The sequence below is a fragment of the Lagopus muta genome, chromosome 4, assembly GCF_023343835.1.
Source record: "Lagopus muta isolate bLagMut1 chromosome 4, bLagMut1 primary, whole genome shotgun sequence".
Taxonomy (NCBI): Eukaryota; Metazoa; Chordata; class Aves; order Galliformes; family Phasianidae; genus Lagopus; species Lagopus muta.
Genome location: NC_064436.1, coordinates 15,447,807 through 15,469,716, shown reverse-complemented (window position 1 = coordinate 15,469,716; position 21,910 = coordinate 15,447,807). Strand labels below are relative to the sequence as shown.

The window sequence follows — 21,910 nt, the reverse complement described above, 5'->3', positions numbered from 1 at the left end:
CTTAAACAAATTTCCATTTCAAGTTTGTTTAATAAATTATCTGGAAATACTTGCATTGAAAAGAAACATCTGAAACTTACTCCATCTAAACTTGCATATTTCAAGGAGAGACTTCAGACTGGTTACTTCTCTGCCTTTAAAGATCAGGCTTCATGTTTTTATGCTCCATTTATTTCTGTTCTTCACAGATAATACACAAATCATGTATAAAATTATGAAGATTAATGGAAGCAGAGTATCAATTTACCCATCCAGTAACTATACAATTGCTTCTTGCTAATTAGCCCCTGCATGCACTTCAAGCTAGCAACTACCTGACAGGTATTATCCATACTCTCAGAAAGGACAAAATAAAATACAAAACAACTACAGTTTTCTACTGCAGAATTACAAAGCAATAAATGACACTACGTAAAGTGCAGTGTGCTCATCTTTACAGGGCACATGGTACGATATCCGTTTAGGCACACGCCCCATAGCACTTGAACAACCTAGCTGCAATTTGACCTTAGCTTTTCTTGGTAACAGGAGACACACCTTTAGAAAGTCTGAATGAGAAAGTCACACTGACACGTAGTCTTAGTGCTTTACCCTGAATCTCCATGTGACCTTCACTTTGCAACATTACAGTCTTACACATGGACATGGCACAGCCAGAGGAACAGGGGTTTGCTACTTAAAGATGCGACAGAATGAAATTTATCCATGTAGTAATTAGCCTTAAGAACATGACTGGATACAGCCCCATGCTTAGTGTACTTTCCCCACAGGCTTCCTGGTCAGGAAATTTTTCTACATGCCCTTACTGTGTGAACACAGAGATGCAGCGCTAGAGATACAGTGCTGGATGGAACTAGAACTTGTAGCAGAAAAGCACATTGCCCAAAACTAATAAAACGTGCCAATAAAATAACGGCAGAAATTATGCCCCATGTCCTGCCAATCTAAAGACACCACTTCAGAGTTTCACAGCTACCCCTCCCAACACTGGCAAAGGATTTAAAGGGAACTAATGTACATATTTAGGTAAAATATCACCACTGTTAGTTTTCAAAGAGGAAGAGACCACCATAGGGAGGAACTTACCAGGGAGAGATTTTTCTCCTGGAACAGGACATAAGTGACATGCTCTGAGGGAGACAGAGCTTTAGTGTTCTTCCAAGGAGATGTCTCTTTCTGATCTGTAGATTCAGATTTGGGGAATATGTCCGTCTGAGTCAGATAAAGAGGAGTAAAAGGATCATATCTCAGTAACAACTAACGAATCACCCTCCTGTTACCCAAAAAAGTAACAGAAATGGAGTCATTCATCACCATGCAGACTGGTTTTGACCACAAAAAAAAAAAAAAAAAAGAGAGAATCAGGATGGATACTCATGTATTTCCATCTTAATAAAACAAGTATGAGACTGCCCCAGTGAACTCAAGAGGAAAAAGCCAAAAAACATCATGTCAACACAAAACTCAGTTGGTCTTCATTACATATGTAAAATTATGCCATCAGAACCAACTGTGGTATTCCACCTGTTGTTTTTGTATGGGAAATTCCTCCATGTATTTTCAACTTAAGCTTAACAAAGATTGATTGAAAAACAGGAATGGCTTCAATCCCCATACCTAGGTCCATTAGCTTTCTCTTAAAGAGAAATATGACTTGAAGTTTAACGCACTGAAGAATTTCTCAGTCACGACAGAAGTAGCATTACTGCTCTACTTGCTTTCCAGACATTCTTATCCCAGTATCTACAGATTTATTTGGGAATTCACCTCCTTAAACTGCTGCATATCACCTCCAATCCTGTGCTCCACAGTCCCTCTCTGGTAGTACCTCTTACTATTATGAGGGCAAGACTGATGAAGAGCTACTTCACAGGAAATCTCAGAAGTAAATCAACAGTGTTGACAAAAGTCAGGCATTGGACTTCCACTGTCTGCTGAAGAAAAGCTAACAGAAACAGAGTCCTTCCATCAACATCTACTGAAGCAATATCCTGATTGGGGCCATTCCCTATACCCTTGGTCTCCAAACCCATATCATAATAAACTAGTTACAAGCTATTAATAATATGGCACCATCAACCTGGTTAGACAGGTGGTCTTTACAAATATGCCTAACACCACCAACCCATAACATCAGCCACGTCCTGATGTCATTACTACGTAACACATTTGGATTTGAAAGGCCTATACATAAGCAAGGTTGCCCTGCCTGGATGGGAAAACTTAAGGACAAAAACTGAAGGAGGAATCCAACAGCTGCAAATCAAATTATGACCCTTAGGGCTCCTGCATGCTAGAAGACACTTAAAAAATAAGCCATACCTGCAAACTGTTCGCTTGGCAGAAGTCCTTAATCTCAGCCAGGAGAAGGCCCAGCATTGTTGATTTGGCTTCAGATACACCATCAATTCTTTTCACATTCTCCACAGTTGTAGGCCTGATCCAAGATAAACAATTAAAGGCATGGATATGTCCTATACTGATGCTTTAAATCATGAAGTGTCTCAGTGACACGCACTTGGACTACAGATTTATCAGTCACTACTTGAAAATTTCATTAATGTACTATCACCTCTGGTATTAAATTCTCTGCCTGCACTTCTGCATCTTGAAGCTCGACTACAGCAAAAATTTCAAATACACTATTAATACTTCAGTGTGTGTTAACTGCATATATTATTTGTTTGCTATTCCCTCCTGAAAGCACATAAGCCTAGAGATATTCCATGAAAGAACATACACATTCCAAGTACTCCTCTTATCTAATGCTGCATAGCAGCTCAGGAAGGCTCTTCAGATGCATTAAATACTGATCTGCACTACGATACCCTCTCTAAAAATCAAAGAAATCTTTTTTTTTGCCTCTCAGTAGTTGAGAGCAACACTAAATTTTTATTATTCTTCTGTGCTACACACCTATCCATATAAGGGACAGTTCCTGTCCTGTATTAACCCTTACCAGTATGTGGGCATAGTAAAATAACTAGAACACATTGAAGAGAAGTTGGGAAGCTAAGAATTGGAGGAAATGCACTTTTTCCTCCCTGACTGTAAAGCTGACAGGAGGTTTGGTTAAGGAGACACATGCAAAGTTGGCATTTTATTTAAAAACAAACAAACAACACTAGAATGAAGACACAAATCTGATATATGCAGCTTTCTAACTTAATTACTAAGTACTCTACAAGGTACTATAACAAATTAAATTGATCAGGAAAAATGCTACTGCTTTACAAATGAGACATGCTACCCAACAAAAGCAGAAAGAAAATGTGACTTTGCTTGTGACTTTTTTTCCTGAGTTTTTGTAATACTCTGTGTGCTGGCTTTACCTTGTTCGGGCCATCTCCACCAGGATCTTATTGGTTGCCAAGACAGCAGGAGGAATTACTTTCTCATTAGCTACCTTCTGTCTAGCAGTCAGCAACTTGCCATAGAGAGCAGTCTGTGAAAAAGAGCCAAATTCTCATAAAGAGGCTTTAAATCAAGCACGTAGAAATGATTCAAATCGAGCTGAAAAATTATAGCTTCTCTCATCTTTCCACTAATACACAAAAAACCCTGCAACCCTTTAAGAACTTCACATTGAAATGCTCTTTCAGGACTCCTACTCACAACATCTGTGTAATGTCAAAGAGCTGCCCAAGACAGCTGCTCCAACACTGCAGAACTGTGCTCTACAGGTTGACTGCAGTTCCCAGATACCCTCTCTTCTCAAGACTTACCTCTAGTTCATTTTCTTGGGATGAAACAACGGGCACTTGGGACCTCAAAGGTGATTTCACTGGTGAGCGCTCTGTGGGACTGAGGAAAGTCACGTATAAAGTCAGCAATTGTGTCCGATCAATTTATTCACAAACTTTGTATAATATTTAAGTGAGCAGCAGCTCTATTTGTTTTGCTTTTTTTCTTGTGTTCTGAGGGTTTTTTTGCCTGTATTTGACAGTGCAGTCAGATTTTGGCCAGCACCTCATGCTGGCAGCAGCACTGATATGAGACTTGAGCTGATTGGAGCAGAAATAGTAGTATCACATAGCCAAATTCATGAAAAATTCCTCTGTGAATGGTCCTATAACTTAAAAATAGCCTCTTGCTATTAAAAAAAAAAACTCAGATAAACACTGCCATTTTGTGAACAAACCACCTGTATCACTGCCTGCATCTGGATGGTTGTACTGTTAAGAAAAAGTATTCTTAGAAGCACTTGTCCATTCGTGATGGTATTCTGACAGCATCCACAAGAAACATCTTGCATTTCTACCCGTGGCCACTAACATGGATTTTTGCCAAAAAGAGCTAATCACTTTAAAAGCATCAGTGACAAAGGCACAGCTGCTGTGCTGTAAGCAGTTAGCTGATGTTACCTCTGGGCATGTCTGCATAGAAAGAACATCACAGCGACCAGCCTACAGGTTCATGTGCTAAGGAAATTTTACCTCTAATTAGGCTGCCATCATCATACTGCAATATCTGCAGGCAAACTAGAATAAGTATCTCCTCCTTGTTTTGCCAAGCAAAGTACAAAATAACTCCTTTTTAGACTGTAGCTGTCCCTAAAATGATTTTTCTCCATACAGCTACAGTGGCAATTTTTCAGCTTAAGTGACTTCTGGTTTTCCTGTCTTCTGCAAGCATCAGGACACTTGTTGGAAAGAAGAATGGAACTTTTCAGAAATGCAAGATGGGTTTAAACCTGAAGCTACACATAGTCGTGGAAAACAAATTACTTTCTCTGCCTTTTGCAAAAGCTTGTTTTATTTCTTTTGACCTCAAGGAACCTGGGTTTGTCTCAGTCTCCTCCACATCACTGCAAAAAAGACAGAAACCTCAACACTCACAATAACTGCATGGGACATACATTCAGTTTTGCCATCTTTAAGATGCAGTCACAGCTTGCTAACTTTTTGGCTTAATTATATTTAACTGAAAACTATTATTCTTAATTTCTTATTTAAATCACAATTACAAATCCATTACAGTTTCAGCCATCACATAGAAAACATTGACTGGAGAAAAAAAAAAAAAAAAAAAAGAATGGCCACATTAAAAGTACCCAATATAAAGTTACTCCATTTTTAATGACATTTTCTTAATTTTATTCCTACTGGTTTTCAAGCCAGTTAGCAAGTTTGCACTGTTACAGTTTGTGAAACTTGCTCTGCAAGTTTAAAATCTTCTTTTTTTACTTTATTTTCTTTAAATACTAATTGCTTACAATCAAACATTTTTATGGTCTGTTCAAAGTGGAATACTGGTTTGAAGAACTGCACTACCAACAATATCAGCACTACTAAATCTTAGAAGAGCATACCTGTTAACCATGGTATTGCTTTTTGGAAGAGTTCCAGCTTTTCTCTCATAGGCAAACATTTCATACAAGGACATCTATAAAAAAACCACAAGAATGAGACAAATGAATGCTACTTTAAGGCTATTTTCCAGTGATGCTGCCGTAAGCAGGAAAACATACATTTGTGACACCATGACATACTTGCAAGGCTTTTAATACAAACAAGGAAGGGCCAAAGCACACAAGAGTAGCTGTACACATACAGACCTGCTTAACTGGGGACTGCTTTGTTCCTTTCATGTCTGGGGAGCGCTGCATTGAGACCGCAGGTGAAGGTCTGCTTCTGTAATGAAACAGAATTCCTTTTCACTTGAATTGACCGAATCATTTGTTAATTTTTTTGTACACGGCCGTGTCACTGTACACTTTACTAAGCAAACTAAGTAGAACTTTGTGTAAGGCTACTTTGGGCAAATAACAATTTTATTTTTGTTTTAAGTTATTAAATACACTTTTTTTTTTCCTCCTTTTTTAAAAAGAGAACACTGAGGACCCCAAAGTTTGATAAAAATAGAATAATGCTAAAGAGGAACATGAAATTTTGTCATATAGAAAAAAACAGATATTTTCATGAGAAATCAAAGTTTTGTGACTAAACTGTCTTCATAAGAATCTATTTTTAAGATTCTTCATCTAGAGAAAACAAGTATCAACTTCCCAGCCTGCACTGAGTGCAATTTTTGCCACTTCCTATTTAGAAACAAACAAGGTATTTTTTCTTCTAGAAGGCACAAAGACAGCAACTAAAAAATGTCACAACAGAAACAAGAGGGAAGGCAAAAGAAAACTGGCACTTAGATTTTGCATGACTGAAAAATAAATAATTACAATTGAGACATCTGAGAAGGTGTCCAGCAGTGAAGAACTCTGTTCCAACAGTACTTATTTCTATAGCAAAGCCTCCAGTTCTTCATCTTTCACTTCAAAAAGAGTTGGCCTGAGCCCATATTTGCAAAGACCAACAGAACACTGTTTATGAAGTACAGCTGGAAGTGGAGGATGACAAGCAAAGCTTCACTTGCCATTTCCTTAAAGTAATTTACTCTGGCGGCAAGTCAGCTGACCACCACTGAAAAAGAAAAACAACCTCACCACTTTTGCAGATTTATTCACCAAGAGCTGAAGAAGTTAAGATTTCACAGAAGTAGCTACACAGAAAACCATCACACATTTGTGTTGAATCAATTCTTTTTTCAACACAGGCATGTAGCACATAGACTGAGAACGTGAAACCGAAAAGCTGTATTTTATGAAAATGTAGGTCAACTGCAAAACTGGGAAAAAAATTGTTAGCTGCTCTAGTTAAAGACCAATTCAATTATGTAACACAGCAGCAAAAAAAAAAAAAAAAAAAAAAAAAGTAAATCTTGCTCTAATATTTCCTGCCTTCAGCATATCTTTTTTTTTATTTTTATTTTTTCAGTACTATAATAGTACCAAAGGGAAAGCCTTAGCTGCTAAGTCCAGTGCAGCAATCTCTTGTCCAATCTGCCACTTCCAGAACTAGTCCTCAGGGACCAATAACCTAGATGATAAAAATAGAGTGCTTAAGAGGAAACATACACTATAATTACCTTCGAGGAGTTCTCTGTAGGTTTAAGTCTTCGTTGGACTGTAACAGAAGACTTGGATTTGGGGCAGATTCAGCTTTCAAAAGCCAATTTCTACCCTGTAAGGAAAAGACAAAATGGCTTAGCTATAGATTACTCAGAAGCCTGTGATGGGTAGACTCACACCAAGAAGTACCTTCTGGGTGAGCCCACATGTTGTTGTGAACTTGCTGCGCCCAGAGACTTCTCTGAGGAATCCTTCCATTATCAGCTGCTGGCTGAGTGATTTCCACCAGTTCTCTGTCCAGTCTTTTCCACTACCATACAGAGGGTGTTTCCTGTATCTGTCTGGCAGACGCTGAGAATTCTGAAATTGAGAGAAACTGTCAGGTTCCTCCAGTCCTTTCGGAAGGAAGTTCTCAATATACCCTGCAAGATTATCATGAGATACGAGGAACAAGTCCCCAGGAACATAAACTTACTAGAAGAACTTCTCTGCAAAGTCACAAGCCAAAAAAAATTTAATTCAACTTTACACAGTAACCACAACAACCATACTTAAAACAACTCAATGATGAGCATAAACCATGCTTATCACCTTGTTCAATGCCACTTGAGGAGTGATTTCACCTTTGCTAATGTAATCCATTTTTGTGCTGTGAAAACATTATGACTTCAAATGACAAACTACACTGATATGACAGAACTATAAAACTGCCTCTGCACATAAAGTTACATGACAGAACAAGGGTGCAGAAACAGCAACAAGCTGACTGCAAATGCTTGCTCTACTGCTCCTCCTCTTCAGCTGCCTGTTACAATGTTCGGGCATTCACTTCAACATTTCTTTTTGTTTGGAATGGTTGCTGGTTTCACCATCTCTTATCAATGGTTGAGACTAGAAAAAAGCCCCACAATTAGGTCCTCTCTGATCCCCCAGTCTCAATGCCCAAAGGGACCGTAGAGAGCTTAAAGCCCCTTCCATCCAACGGGAAACTTCCCATGAACCTGAAAAGTTCAGAACATTTCTGACACAGGGAAGTAAGAGGGGCCCAAGTGATAGAAAGTGAAAACGTCTTAGAGGAAAAGAAGTTTCAGTTCACCACTGGTGTATGAAAGCAAAAGGAAGACATGCCTCAGACTGTCATTTGCCCATGTGCTGACCATCCCTACCACAGAGAGAGCCAATATGCAATTTTTTTGAATTACAAACACATAAATACATATGCAGTACATGTGCTCTAGTATATACACAGGTTGCTCCGAAAGTAATGCCACATATTTATTTCCATAGAAACAACAACAAAGGGCGTTACAACACTTTCATAAAGCAAGTTCTCAGCTATAAAATGCTATTTCTCAACATGGTCACCACCATTTTCCATACATTTCTGCCAGCAATGAACAAAAGCCTGCATGGTGCAATGGTCAGCACAGGGAGGCTTGCTGAGGTCCATCATATCCTCAGGGCTCACAGGGAAGAGACGGACAAGCAATTCCTGCTCAGCTCATGAGGAGGAGCAGGAAGAGGTTCTTGATTCAGCCTTCAGCACCCAGGGAATGGCAGCCACATGGAAGGGGGCACAGCTTACTGCTTAATGGCCCTTGGGCACCAAGTCCTGACTCTGAATTGAAGTGAGTCACCTCTCCAGGAGGCAATAAAAGCCAGGTTTTACAACTTCACATCTAGACAGACCTCGTTCAACTCTTAACATGAATTATCTGAAAGCATAGCAACATTCCTTTCAGTTTTGCAGTTACATTATTTACTCCAGTAGCTGCACATTTTCAGAATATGGGTTTAACCGTGAGAGCGAGTTCAACTCTGCATATCTCTATAAAAGGAATAAGATGCAACACAGCAAACTTTCCAGCTATATTCAGGATGAGCAATGTCATGTCATTTTGGCTTTTGACAGCCAGTTCTATGCCAATCCTACAATTTTAACTGTTTAGAAATTATTAGAATTACTACTTAAAGCCATTGGCAAACAATCTCTAAATTATTAACAATCTCTATTATTAACAATAAAACCATTGTTGACATAGCTATAAATTCACATGTTGGCTGATAAAAGGAGCTCAGTTGTTAACATCATATTCTTCTTGGTTTAGCAGGTTAGCGTAATATTTCTGCCAATGCAGCTCTAATGTCAGGTTTCCCAGAGGACCTTATTCACTTTATTGCCTGACCCAGCTTTCAAATATGAAGCAGGTCCCTCCCATGGTCTACCTCAAGTCTGTTGGAGGCCACCCAGACTTGCTTGTTGTAAAAAGATACCATTAACTTCTTTAAAACCATCACTTTTCCATCACCTACATAAATTTTTGAAGCAATACACCACTCATCTTCAGATAGAAACAGCATGTATAACTTACAGAGATACTGGTGGATTATTTCACACATTTGTTCTAGACAAGGACAAACTGAAGCAAAAAGCAAAGAAAAACACCATTTTTAAAGGGTACGTTAGTCCAGAGAAAAGTGTTCTCATAAGCAGTAAGAATTTATTCCACATTAGCAGTGCAAGCTTGGCATGATTAACAATTCTCCCAATAACGTCTAGCAAATAAATTATTCAAACTACTTTAAGATCTACAATGATGTATTTTCACCCTAAGCACATTTGTGTGACAATTAGCAGATTTCGTACACAAAGAAAGCATGACATCATTCACCAAGTTTATCAAGCACTGCAACAATTTTTTTTTTTCCCAGACTGTAAACATTTGAACTGATTTTGTTCTTACTCTGTGTTTTCTCTCTGGTGCATTTCTCCTCAGTATTCCAAATGCTTTGCATGTGAAGACGGGCATAAATCATTTACACTCATCTTAATATGCTACTTCCTGTCTCACCACTCCAAGTCAGTCAGCAGAACAAAGCCAGAAAACAAATCATCATGATCTTTCTTTAAGTCAATTCTTTAAGTCAATTCTTTAAGTCAATAATTCTTTAAGCAGAGACCTGTTTGTTCTCAGTTCTAGAAAGGCTATTCCTTCCAGGACAATGGAAATGAGTTTTCACTGAGAAGTCACTGAATTGCCTCTGCAAAGACATCAGATTTGCCATAAAGAATTTAAGAGCTCAAGATTTTCAGAAAGAGCTTCAGAACCTCTGCCACTGCTTGGGTTAATATACAACTGTTGATAACAAAGTAACCCACGAAACACGCATAGCTAACACGTCACACATTTCTAAGCTGAGATCTTGGGCCATGTAACAGGCTGAATATTACACCTTTTAGAAAAGCAGAGCTATGAGAAGAACAGCTCAGTGGCAGAAGCCGTTCCTTTGTTGTACCTACACAAAGGTTAAGTCCAGCATGCTTTGGAGATTCACTCCATTTATTGACGTTGCATTTAAAGGCAACAATCTAGTTTGTTGCATGAGAAGTGCTGCTGCAGAAGAGCTTCAGGAAATCTATCCTACCTCTCCGCAGTTACATAGCTCTCTAAGAAAAAGGTACTAAAATACACATGCTTATCAGTGTATTGTCTATTAATAAAGAGGGCAGGACATGCTAATGATCCCTATTCTATCAGAGGGCAAACAATTTTTGTGTCACTTACAGAACCTCGGAGAAACAAAATGGGGACTCTCGTTCCAAACTTCTCTTCCAGGGCGCTTACTGCAGAAAGCAGCTGATATGCTTGCTTTCCAAAGTCCTGTAAACCACCTTCTGAATCACTGGAGGTTGCCAAACAATTAGTTCTGAAAGGCACAAAGAAAACTAAATTAAGCAAAAACAAACCAAGCCTCCTCTTTGTCAAGCACTGTCTACTAAGTAGTAACTAAATAAAATACACATCTTGAGTTACATTTAAAGGCATCATTAATTGCTTATATAGGTGTAAAGAACTAGAACTGAAAGTGTGAGACCAAGCAAGATCAATGTCATGTGTGATTAGGACAGCTGCACAACCAAACACTAAACAGTTTTTTATGATACCTGCTATGACAGAATATCATCTCACCCATCTTCTGGCTTTAGTATTTGAATGTTTGGACAGTCTTTGGTATAAAACATTTGTTTGTTTGTTTTAGCTGCACATAGTAGCCAAGAGGTTGCTTCTTACTTCCCAGTAAACACAAAGTGAAAACAACAGAAGGAAAGAGCTACCCCATTTCCTTTGCCTTGTTATTGGACGTGCTGCTGAGTAGAAAAACCTACCAAAAAAAAACACTTCCAAAAAAAGAGAACAGTGTTCTGCATTTCAAACCATTTGAGTTCAACAATACAGATTCACTGTGCGCCCTTTACTGGGGCACAGCACCGTAACTGCAAACAAATTGAAGGTATGATCTCTCCCATAAGTTCTACTCTTGGTTATTTGGGATAGGGTCCAGACAGTTTCCTTATTCCTTGTATGTAACCATGCTGGTACATTTTTTGCTGAGAGCAACACACTGTAATAACTTATTTCTGATCACAGAGCTCTTGCTACCAGCGAGAACAATGGATATTTACTACAGCTTCAGGAAAGTGTGCATGTACGTACACAAGAGATGAGGAAAGTGTTTCTACTCAAATCTGCGGGGCTACTGATCCCTCAGTTTCCCCTCAGCACTTCCAAAATTATTACACATGCTGGAAAGAACATATGTCAGCACACACCATAACAAAAAAGCAGCTTCTATTAAAGTAAGGCAATTCAACCTGAAACACGCAGATTTGCATCCCACTCTCAGTAAGTTTCTTCTGGGATTAATTACCCAACAGGACTTATAAAGAGTATTTGCGTGGTCTGAGAAAGTTGCTCTAAACACCATTCTGGGAACTGAGGCCATGCTTTGTTTACAGGTTTTCCCACAGCAGAACTTACTGCTTATAACCTGCCTCATGGCTTCTTGAATTATTGAATAGCAAGTTAGGGACAGCTGTTCAAACAAAGATAAGCTTCAGGCTCAACATCTGCAAAACCAAACGCATAAGAAGTCAATCATTTCAGATAGTTTGCCTTGTAAGTCAGCCTGAGAGAACACATCCTCTTGTATCAGCCTTTAAGGGGAGAACACTTACCTGCACCTGCAATTATCACAGCACTCTTCTGTGCCCATAATGCCAGAGGAGACCTTTCGGAGTTGTTTATCTTCAAAATGAGACAGGATGATTCTACCCAAGGGAAAGCAGGGAATTAAATAAAAGAAGAAAAACTTACTCATTAAATTCACTGGAGAAAACAAAACAGAAATCAGCATAATTAATTCACTGCAGAGACAATTTTGGCCCCGATTCCACTAAAGAAAAGGAAGGTTTATTTCCGAAAAGTAAATAAGGAACACTTGAAATATTCATATAAATATGCTGTAGGTTATATTTCTTGATACTGAAGAAGCCTTATGTTTACAAGCTACATTTGTGACAGTCACAACAACTCTTATTAATGCTAACTTAAGATACATGCAGTAACACGCTGTTCGCAGTACTCACTTTCTTCTGCAGCTGTTTGAGGAAAGGTACTTCTCCATTTTTTCTAACATCTTCAGTTTGTACAATCTGAACTTCTCATTGTATATCTCATTTAGAAGACGCCTGCCAGCCAAAAGAAAAAAAAAAAGAACCTTAATATTGACCACTATTCTCCTGTGCCTCATCAACGGCATTTTTTTCTTTAGCTATCTGTGTCAAAGCAGCAGTCTTCAGACATTTACCTGTTTAAAACCAAGTCTGCTGCAGTCCACAAGACGTGACAAGAAGCAGGAAGCCCATCACGACCAGCTCTTCCAATTTCTTGATAATAGGATTCCATTTCCTTAGGGGCACCATAATGAATAACCATCCGGATATCTGCTTTATTGATGCCCATTCCAAATGCCACTGTAGCAACAACACACTACAAAACAGAAGCCACACACTAGATGTTTTCAGACGATCAACAGGAATATACGTTTGGGTTTCTATTAATGCTCACACTGTTGGTGACAATTTTCTGCCACAGACTCAAAAATCCATCTTAAGGTACAACAGCTTCAAACTCGCACTTGAATTCTACTTCACTTTTAATAAGGAGTTTGATTTTGGTCACAACATGAGCACAGGATTATAGTTGAGAGAGTGCTGCTATGGCCTGGCAAACGTTAGGAGTGTTTTCAGGTAGTTATTCTCAAGCAAAGGATGATAAACCTGCCCTGAAAAGGAACAGAATAAACCTCGAGATAACTCTGTGCCTGCTCAGCTGCAATAGGAAGAAGGTAGCTCACAGAAGCTGGGAGGGCATTATTCCAGCTACCAGTTTCTTCACATGCTATACATGTTTAGAGATTTACTAAGGGAATCAGAAACATAAACGAGGAACTATATTACTGTCAATACAGACCAGAAATTTCTGTCCCAGAACAGGAGATGTAAAGAGTAAATTCAAAACATGATATTTCCAAATTCTTTCCTCTACCAGAAATTCTACAGTTATAACTAACAACACACAAACTTTGTTTCCCAAGTACCTGAATTTCATCCCGCATGAACTGGTGATGGGTATCTCTCCTTTTCTGAATTCCCATGCCAGCATGATATGCACCACAAGTCACACCAAGTTTATTCAGTTCCAACACAACTTGTTCAGTGGCCTTTCTTGAAGGGCAGTAGACAATAGTGGGGCCTTCAAACTCATACGTAGAACTGCTACAAGTAATAACAGAGCATAAAGATGCAGAACAGAAGATGCCACCATTTGGCAAAGACTCTGCCTTGCCCTAATTGAAAAGGAAACACAGCTTTTTGCAGCAGTTAACCATCTTGGATATAAAGATTCTCATCTCAGATATAAACAGATTTGAATTCTGTATCTCCCTTATTTTATATATTATTATGCAGAGATAATACCAGTTTACATGAAATGCCATCACCTCACATATGTTAGAGGTACCACAGATGAAAAACAGCTTAGCACCTTCTTGTGAAGCTGCCGTATCAAACAGAAGCAAATTTGTGCTCCCAGATTATGCACAACACAGCTTTCAGCAGTCAAGACGGATCTTCAGACTTCACAGTCGAAAGTGAAGAATTTGCCAATGAGCTCTTGCTAAGCAAGAAAGAGAAGGTGTTTTTCTCCTTCTACAAAAATTGGGTACTTACATACAAATTGTTTATCCTTTGTAAAAATAGACTTGAAAGTTACATGGTGATCGTTAGTGCCAAAAAACAGATGATTTTGGTCTGTGCTGGATTAACAGCATAAGGCCTGCCATTTTCTGAAGGTCATCAGGAAATGTGCTTTTACAGCTGCCATTTTTAAAAGGTCAATATATATGTAACAACATACAAATTAGTGAAATGTATTTATACTGCTGTAGAGGCAAACATTGTAGCTTGTGACAAGGAGAGGAAAGGGGCAGGAAACCCACTGTCATGGGTACACCAGTGGGCATGCTATCCAAAGCACTGCAATTGCTCTGCTCAATTAGCCTTCATAAAGAAATCTGATTTCAGATTCATAACCAACTCACTTATTACCTACAACAATGTTTAGCAAGGAATCCACCAGCTGATTCATCACCGTCATACACTGCCACAATGCTTTAAACTTCTCCAAGCATCAAATGAACCTGAAGATCCTTCAGTTAACAGCATGCAAACTGTGAGATACCTCAAACTTTTTTTTTTTTTTCCTAAACTGGGAGAAGATGGAGGGCAGGGGTGCAGATACGATGAATGATTAACATGGTATCGGGTGCAGGCTGGGGTGAGAGCCCAAGCTCCACCCCACCAGATCAGTTTAAGACTGCTACCAGTTTTTGGTAAGCACTACTGATAACCTCTTAAGTACTCAAATATATCTGCAGGAACAACAAAAATGGCCTAAATCCTTACCTTCCTTTCCTAGTAAGGAACTGTTTCAAATCCCTAAGAATATTTCCACTCTGTCGTCCAACTTCTAAGTACAGATTAGGTCTGTCAAAGCTAGTACACGTGATCTGAGGATTCTTTAGGTTCAGACAATTCACTATGTCTCCTCTAATTGAGGGACTTGCAGTTGCTGTTAATGCAACAATGGGAACCTGAAATTAAAAAAAAAAAAAAAAAAAGCAGAAAAAGTCAGACACCTCTCAATGATTTCAGATGCGTCAAAACTGATCAGCATGTCCAAAGGCACTTTTATCTGTTCATGTTCACTAGATCAGCTCAGCTATTTGAAAAAACAGTTAATATTTAGTCTTCTAGAGCTTCAGTCTACAATGTTAAGGAGCACAGACAGCAACAGAACACCTGAAACGCATGGTTTTCTTCTTAATTAATGTCTCCTTTAGTCGCATCTTCACTGCGGCTGCAGCAGCTGTCTGACACAGATGGCTAAATTCTGAGAACATAGTACAAAACTTTCGAGAATAAAATGTGAAGTTCAGGTCTAAATTTTGGAGTTTGTGCAGTAAACACTTCAGGAAAGTTTGGAAGTTATAACTGACTTTCCTTGCAAGCTGCTTGGCCAGGTTCATAAACAAAATGTTTCAGTATTAAACCAGGAACTTAGGAACAACGTTTTTCAGCACACAGAGATCCAACAGAATTACTCTTTTTCAGATGTTCCTGATAGCCCAGATTCTGAATGCCCTCCATTTAAACCTTTACGAGTAACAGTTAAAAACAAAAAGCCCACAAAACTCACTTATTGAGTCCTCATAGGAACTGCAAAAGCTCCCAAAATAGCATGGCAGGGTAGGTACACCCAAAAGACATCACCAAAGATGAAACTTAAAGCTATCATGTGAAATGAAGTAGTATCCTTCTCTTAATTTGGAAATCAAGCACATATTAAAACCTCACCGATGGTAGAGCCTTCTTTAATGAGCTCAGCTTTCTAAAGGAATTTCTGAAGTCATGGCCCCACTCAGAAATGCAATGAGCTTCATCAACAGCTATGAGAGCAATACCTGGTGGAGACAAAAACCACAGCATGGACACAGCACTTACAAGGCAAACCAACATGGGAAGTTACAAAATACAAACGCCATATTCTGTTCAATCTCAAGCTTTCCTCTCAAAGTACCAGCAATCTGCTTTCAGTTCTGTTTCTAGGATGTCTTCTGCTGTAAGGACTCACCAAGCCCATTTTTATATTGACCTCATTTGTGAAAATGTCTAAGAGCTCTAACAGATTTCCATTACTACCACCTCCGATTCCTTCTCCAAGTTTCAGGTCTCAAAGTACATCTCTACAAAAGGCAGAAATCTTAACTATCATTAATAGAGTCCTTTTCGTCTCTTTCCAGACCTCCTCGCTGTTAATATTGTCAATATTAACAGATGTCACCAGTTCAAAAAAAACTATTTACCAAGATTTAATACAGTGTTTCAAAAGAAGTTTATGGTCACGTTCTGAGAAAATAGGATGTTTTAAAATACTTTAAAATATTTAGTCATATTTCTTACTTCCTGCAACTTAAACAGTGTTTTAACCTCTCTGTTCTCAGGAACTTAGGAAACATTCCCATACCGAGACCATGCTAAAGACTCTATTTGCATATAATCATCTTTTTTTGATTAACAACAGAGTCTTCTGACACTACGTATTGGCAGCCACTACCCTAGCTACAAGCTCAAGGTGAGAAACAAGTTTAACACTGTCAGAGCATTAAAACAAGTTAATTATGAAATGAAGCTGTCTGCCACCACATCACCAACCTTATTCCCAACTTACCAATAGTTTGGTCAATATCCTGAAGTAGCTCTAAATTTCCTGAACAGAACTCTGGTGTCATGTATATAACTCTGTATAGACCCCTACAAAATCAAGAGAATACAGTGTCAAAGGAGGAGAATTCAAATAAACAAAATGAAACCATGATTGTTAGAAAACGTAAACGAGAACAAGGACAGACATCTGGATGAGCAGTAAAAGGAAGGCAATGAAGGCAGAGTAAGGCATTCCAGATCAGAAGGAAAGCAAGGCAGTAGACAGCATGACACGAGAATAAACACAGATTTACTGTAGCCCGTAGAACTGGAAGAAGCAGTTGTAATGACTTTGACAAATACAGATTTAAAACCTGCTATTCCTATATAAATCACAGCATAAAGCAGAGTCAGCAAACATCGTCTCCGCAAATGCACAGGGCACAAGAAAGTGCCTCTATGCCTCCAAAATGCTCATAGTGGGTAAATGCAAACACTCTTGACTGACTGCCTGATTCTTGATCTGAGCCAGGACCAAGACTTTGTTGTGACAGATCAGATGACACATTCCATCCCTCAAATACATCAGGAACTGCAACCCCACAATGTTTAGACAAGACTTACGCTTTAATGCTCTCTTTGACGCCCTTCGACTGAGCTGAACCAAGCAAGCAAGATGAAATCCCTGACATTCTGCAGTAAAAAAAAAAAAGCAGTTATGTATCAATTTACTCATAAATAAAAACTTTCCACCTCAGGTTTTGTTGTTGTTGTTTTAGCCTACTGCCAGCATTCGGTAAATAAGTTCAAGCTGCGGGGCCTGAGACTACTTTTCTCAAAGGATCTCCTTGGGAAAAGCCTTTTTAAAAGCAAACAGTATAAGTCAGTCACTATTCCTGACAGCCACATGCTCATCCACTCCCCTCTTGTTGTTTCCCAGACACATACTTCATTAGTGCAATAAGGAATCAGATTAAGAACATTTCTCTTTCACCTGAGTCAAATTCCCTACTACTGTGCTACAACAGACGTTGTAAGAAGTGGAGATGCCAGATATTAGCAGACCTATTTCACTGTCCATCTTCAACATCTGTGCTATAACCTTGATCTGAAAGGCCTTTATCTTCCATCTGCTCAGACATAAGTGATTAGACTTAAAAGAAGCCCTATGAAGCTTCGACATAGTTCTGACACGCTTAAACAATACACCAAGTTTGTTCAGCTATTTGTTCTACATAAATAGAGCCTCTGGATGCAGAAAGAATCGAGAAGGATGCACCCTCAAGAACCACCCACCAGCACAGATCCTTTGCAAATTCAGCCTACAGTTTCCATAGCTGGGAAATCCAGTGATCTCAAGCAATTTATAGTTTGCACATGTTTCTGGAGAAATATATATTTCACAGCTGACACACAAACAGTTCTCTGTACGAAACTGCAGCCTTAAACACTATGAAATGCCACAAGTTGAATCCGTGGGTTTCCACAAGAAACACAACATCAGCCTGTTACAACTGTGTTACTTACGTCAGCTGCAGAACTTGGTCCTCCATCAAGGAAATAAGAGGACTGATGACTATTCCTGTACCCCCAGTGTAAACAGGAGGAAACTGGTAGCACAAACTTTTCCCATATCCTTAAAAAAAAAAAAAAAACCAACAAAAACACAAAGGTAGAAGTGAAACAACATATAGTTGTTATATTTTGTGGCAGAGTTGTCTTATGCTTCTGTACTAACACCTGACTGAACCCTAAGAAGGAAGTTGATGCATGCCCCATCAGCAGACAAAAACACAGGATAAATACTGCTAGCATCCACTCAGTGCCACTCCCTCCAAGGTCGGTGGAAAAAGAACTGGACAGAAATACAAGCAGCAAGCATAGCTGGCCAAGATCAGCAGCCTCCAGCAGAAAAGATGAGCCCTGAGCACTGTGCTCCTAAGAGTGAACAGTCTTCAAGTTTCCAAGCCCTAACCTCCCCTAAAAGAGAAAGATTTCTTGCCACCTTTTAAGACGCAAAAATAACTTACCAGTTGCCATGACAACAAGATTGTCTCTTTTGTCTTCTAAAACAGAACGAATCACTTTCCACTGAACCCTTTGAATTAAAGGAAGAAGAATATATTTTATTTTTGCCACCACCTGTATAATATGCAAATTGTGCTGAAGAAACCCTTTTGGCTGCCTGACAGTTTTCTCTTTGCATGCTGCAACACTCACACCATGTTTACTGCAGTTAGTCCTACCAGTGTAGGATCAGTGGGGATTTCTTAACAGGACTAAAGTAAGCAACATTTGATGTAGTCATCTAAAGACGACTGCAAAAGAATGTCTCCCATATGTCATTAACTGATCCACAAATACTCATGAAACTACAATTATCTCTCGTAGAAGGATTCTAAACAGGACTTCAGTGTTACCAAACAAGTTTCATTTTTTTAATGGTCTCACAGGCATACACAATGTGCAGAGAATTAAAACAAAATTTATCCCCTTGGTAATTTCTAACAGTTTACTAAACAGTTGTGGTTTGTTGTTTTGTTTGTTTTGTGCTGCTTCACCTTTCAAGCCCCAAGCATTGCTCTTTCGATATGTTCTGTGCAACACATGTTCTAAAACAAGTCATTCAGGACGATTTCACTCCATTCCCCTTGATATCAGGAACTCAATTCCAGCAATGCTGGAATCTATGAGCAGGTGCTACACTGAAATTACGCCCCATTAGATGTTCTAGAGACAAATAAGAGCTGTATTTAATTAGAGCCACATGTCAAAAGGATAACCAGACTAAGGAAGTTTATCACCATGCAAAGAACACATCTGTGCTAGTTTACAGTGTTTTCTCTTGGAAATATCTGAGCTAGACCAGGTACAGAAACATTCACTTGCAGAAGGCTTGCCATCAGATAAAGCAAGAAATTTACCCTCTACTATGAAAATACAGTACTGTAGTAAATGAGTTTTATTTTGCTATTTCACTCCAGCAAAGGCTGCCTTCACTAGGGATTTTGCACAGGTCCAAGTTTGTTAGCGGTTCTCAAAGTAGAAAATAGATTTTAAAAAGCTGAAAAAAGGAAAGAAAGTGAATTGAAAACATACTTACGGTTTAAAAGAAGAATGCCCAAAATACATCTTCAGACATGAGACGTGGATTTCAGTAGGTACTGACAGCAATGGATCTTTAGGGGAGACAGAAAAGGCCTTATACGCAACTAAATTTTAAACAGATGAAGCTTTGTCTTGACATTCTGCTTGTGGTTAGTGATGCTTAAGCCTAAGCTTTGGACAACCCCAGCAGAAAGAGATGCATCAAGTTCTGAACATACTTACAGGCTAAAATAAAGGACGAACAGAGGAACAAACACCCACCTCAGAGACTCTTCACGAAGAAAGAAAGCTTTGTTAATGAGATAATAAAGCAATGGGCTCTGCATAACTACATTATTTGGGACATGCTCAGAAGAAGTAATAGGGATGTTCTACCATTCATCCCTTTTAAGACCTTATGGAAGTCACGTTATTTAACACCTGACACTGCAATTTGCTAACGAAGTCATGGTCCGAAAATGTCATAGGGGAGAATCCTGATCTTGCTGCGAACGACAAAGAAAAACACTCAAGACTCCATTTAAATTTATAGCTATTACTCAGCAGAGAAATGCATTACACTTACATCTAGTTTTTGTCTGCTGAGCAAACACGCGTTCCCTGTAATCATTTGCTGAATAACGGTTTAAAGAGATGGAGAGTCTACTGATCATGGCAAGAGTCAACTGTGTTTCACCAAGGACACCTTTAAGCTTTCATCTTGACATATGCTCAATCACTCCTTTCCAAATCCAGATCAGCTTTTACTCTCTGCTTTAAGAAACTAAGCACAAAATATCACTGTGTTTACACAACCAATTCTATAGAGAACACCTTCTCCCTCCCCCCTCAATTCTGCACTATAATTTAAAACGTACCCCAACATTCCTCCTCCTCCTCTTCAATGACTTCATCTTCATCCCCATCTGGTGCAACATTCAATTCTGCGTCCGGAGTTTTCCTGGCTTTGCTGGACTCCATTTCAGTTAGAACTTTAGAATTGTCCACATCTTCTAAAGACTGAATTCAGAAGAAGTTAATTCAAGATACGAAAGGGTAGATACCACACATACATGAGATAACAAGACATAAGGGCATGTGACTACTGCATGGAAGATGGACCTGAAGCACTGCATCCATCTAAAAGGTCTGGTCCTTCCCTGGTACAAAATTAAACCTTTCTTTCTACAGGCCTTTCTATCCTGCCTCTTATTTAGTTGTATCCCCACACTTAATCTTCATATACGCAGAAATATTAAAAAAAACCTATGAATGCTCTACTGACACCATTTGATCACTTCGCTTGAAGTGCATGAACTCTGTGGAATCAAGACAAAAAAGCAGCGTAAAGAAAACACAACGCATCTGAATAATCTTAAGTGCCTTAATGGTGTAACACTTGTTTCCCCAAGGTGCCTGCAAAACATACAGCAATGAAGCAATCTATTTGACCTATTGTTCAGATTAACAGCACCTGCAGTGGTCTGAATGCATGACACACCGCAAGACAACTGACACATGATTATCAACAGAAGTGCAGGAAATGGGTAGGTCAAAAGCCTATGCTGCTACAGTGAAGATGTAACAAAACATGGAATATCAAAATCATACAATCATATGAGATCCTACAATGGCAAATGTAATTCATCTACCCACATTTTTTTCCATCCACCTTTTGTAAGCAACACCTATTTATTTAATTCCCTGCACTCTATGATGCTGTGACCTGAAAGCATCACCACTGGGGAAAAAACAGAAAGTGGATAAGCCAAACCCCTAAGGTACTCACTTTAAGCATTTCCATTTCCAGTTCTTCATCACTTTCAATGACACAGGAGGTATTTCGTTCATTGTCTGTTAAGCATTCCTCCTAAGAAGAAAATACACGTGTACAAAGATATTTCTATTTTTACCTACCTTTTGCTACAAACTATTCTCTGTATGCATTTACCTCTCAGTGGAAAAAAAAAAATAAACTAAGCTCAACATTCAGCTCTGAAGCCCAGGAAAACAACGCAAACCTGCGAATTGTTAACACACAACAAGGCCCTATAGTAAGAGGCAAAAACAACAGTATTACCAAATGTGGGAAAGACTTGGAACACAAAGAAATTACAGCCTCATTTAAGAGGCATCAATCCACATAAAGCAGCCACTAGAAGGCTGTCAATTAGAACATCAAAGATTTGCTTTTTATTCATGACCAAGGTTGAGATGTTTGAATGCAGAATTTGTCCCCATACTGCAGAAACTTCACATCACAATTCATTAGTAATTACAAGAGGAAAGCTAATCAGAATATCAATTAA

The 21,910-nt window shown here is 38.9% G+C and overlaps 1 protein-coding gene across 2 annotated transcripts in view; it reads right to left on the bottom strand.

Annotated features, from left to right (window-relative positions):
• WRN (WRN RecQ like helicase) overlaps positions 1-21,910 on the bottom strand; it is a 36,462-nt gene that overhangs the window by 668 nt on the left and 13,884 nt on the right. Inside the window, exons 10-31 of one of the 2 annotated variants that reach the window (XM_048941489.1) lie at positions 21,391-21,471; positions 20,480-20,621; positions 19,618-19,693; positions 18,545-18,612; positions 18,042-18,150; positions 17,139-17,207; positions 16,540-16,622; positions 15,666-15,772; positions 14,715-14,902; positions 13,349-13,526; positions 12,557-12,738; positions 12,336-12,437; positions 11,925-12,017; positions 10,474-10,615; positions 7,097-7,267; positions 6,925-7,019; positions 5,558-5,633; positions 5,312-5,385; positions 3,726-3,804; positions 3,333-3,445; positions 2,323-2,437; positions 1,087-1,181 (exon numbers count right to left, since the gene is read on the bottom strand). In XM_048941489.1, coding sequence (XP_048797446.1) covers positions 1,087-1,181; positions 2,323-2,437; positions 3,333-3,445; positions 3,726-3,804; positions 5,312-5,385; positions 5,558-5,633; positions 6,925-7,019; positions 7,097-7,267; positions 10,474-10,615; positions 11,925-12,017; positions 12,336-12,437; positions 12,557-12,738; positions 13,349-13,526; positions 14,715-14,902; positions 15,666-15,772; positions 16,540-16,622; positions 17,139-17,207; positions 18,042-18,150; positions 18,545-18,612; positions 19,618-19,693; positions 20,480-20,621; positions 21,391-21,471 — 2,438 coding nt within the window. Of the gene's footprint in view, positions 1-1,086; positions 1,274-2,322; positions 2,438-3,332; positions 3,446-3,725; positions 3,805-5,311; positions 5,386-5,557; positions 5,634-6,924; positions 7,020-7,096; positions 7,268-10,473; positions 10,616-11,924; positions 12,018-12,335; positions 12,438-12,556; positions 12,739-13,348; positions 13,527-14,714; positions 14,903-15,665; positions 15,773-16,539; positions 16,623-17,138; positions 17,208-18,041; positions 18,151-18,544; positions 18,613-19,617; positions 19,694-20,479; positions 20,622-21,390; positions 21,472-21,910 lie in introns of those variants that run through there. The other variant, XM_048941490.1, reaches the window with a different exon arrangement.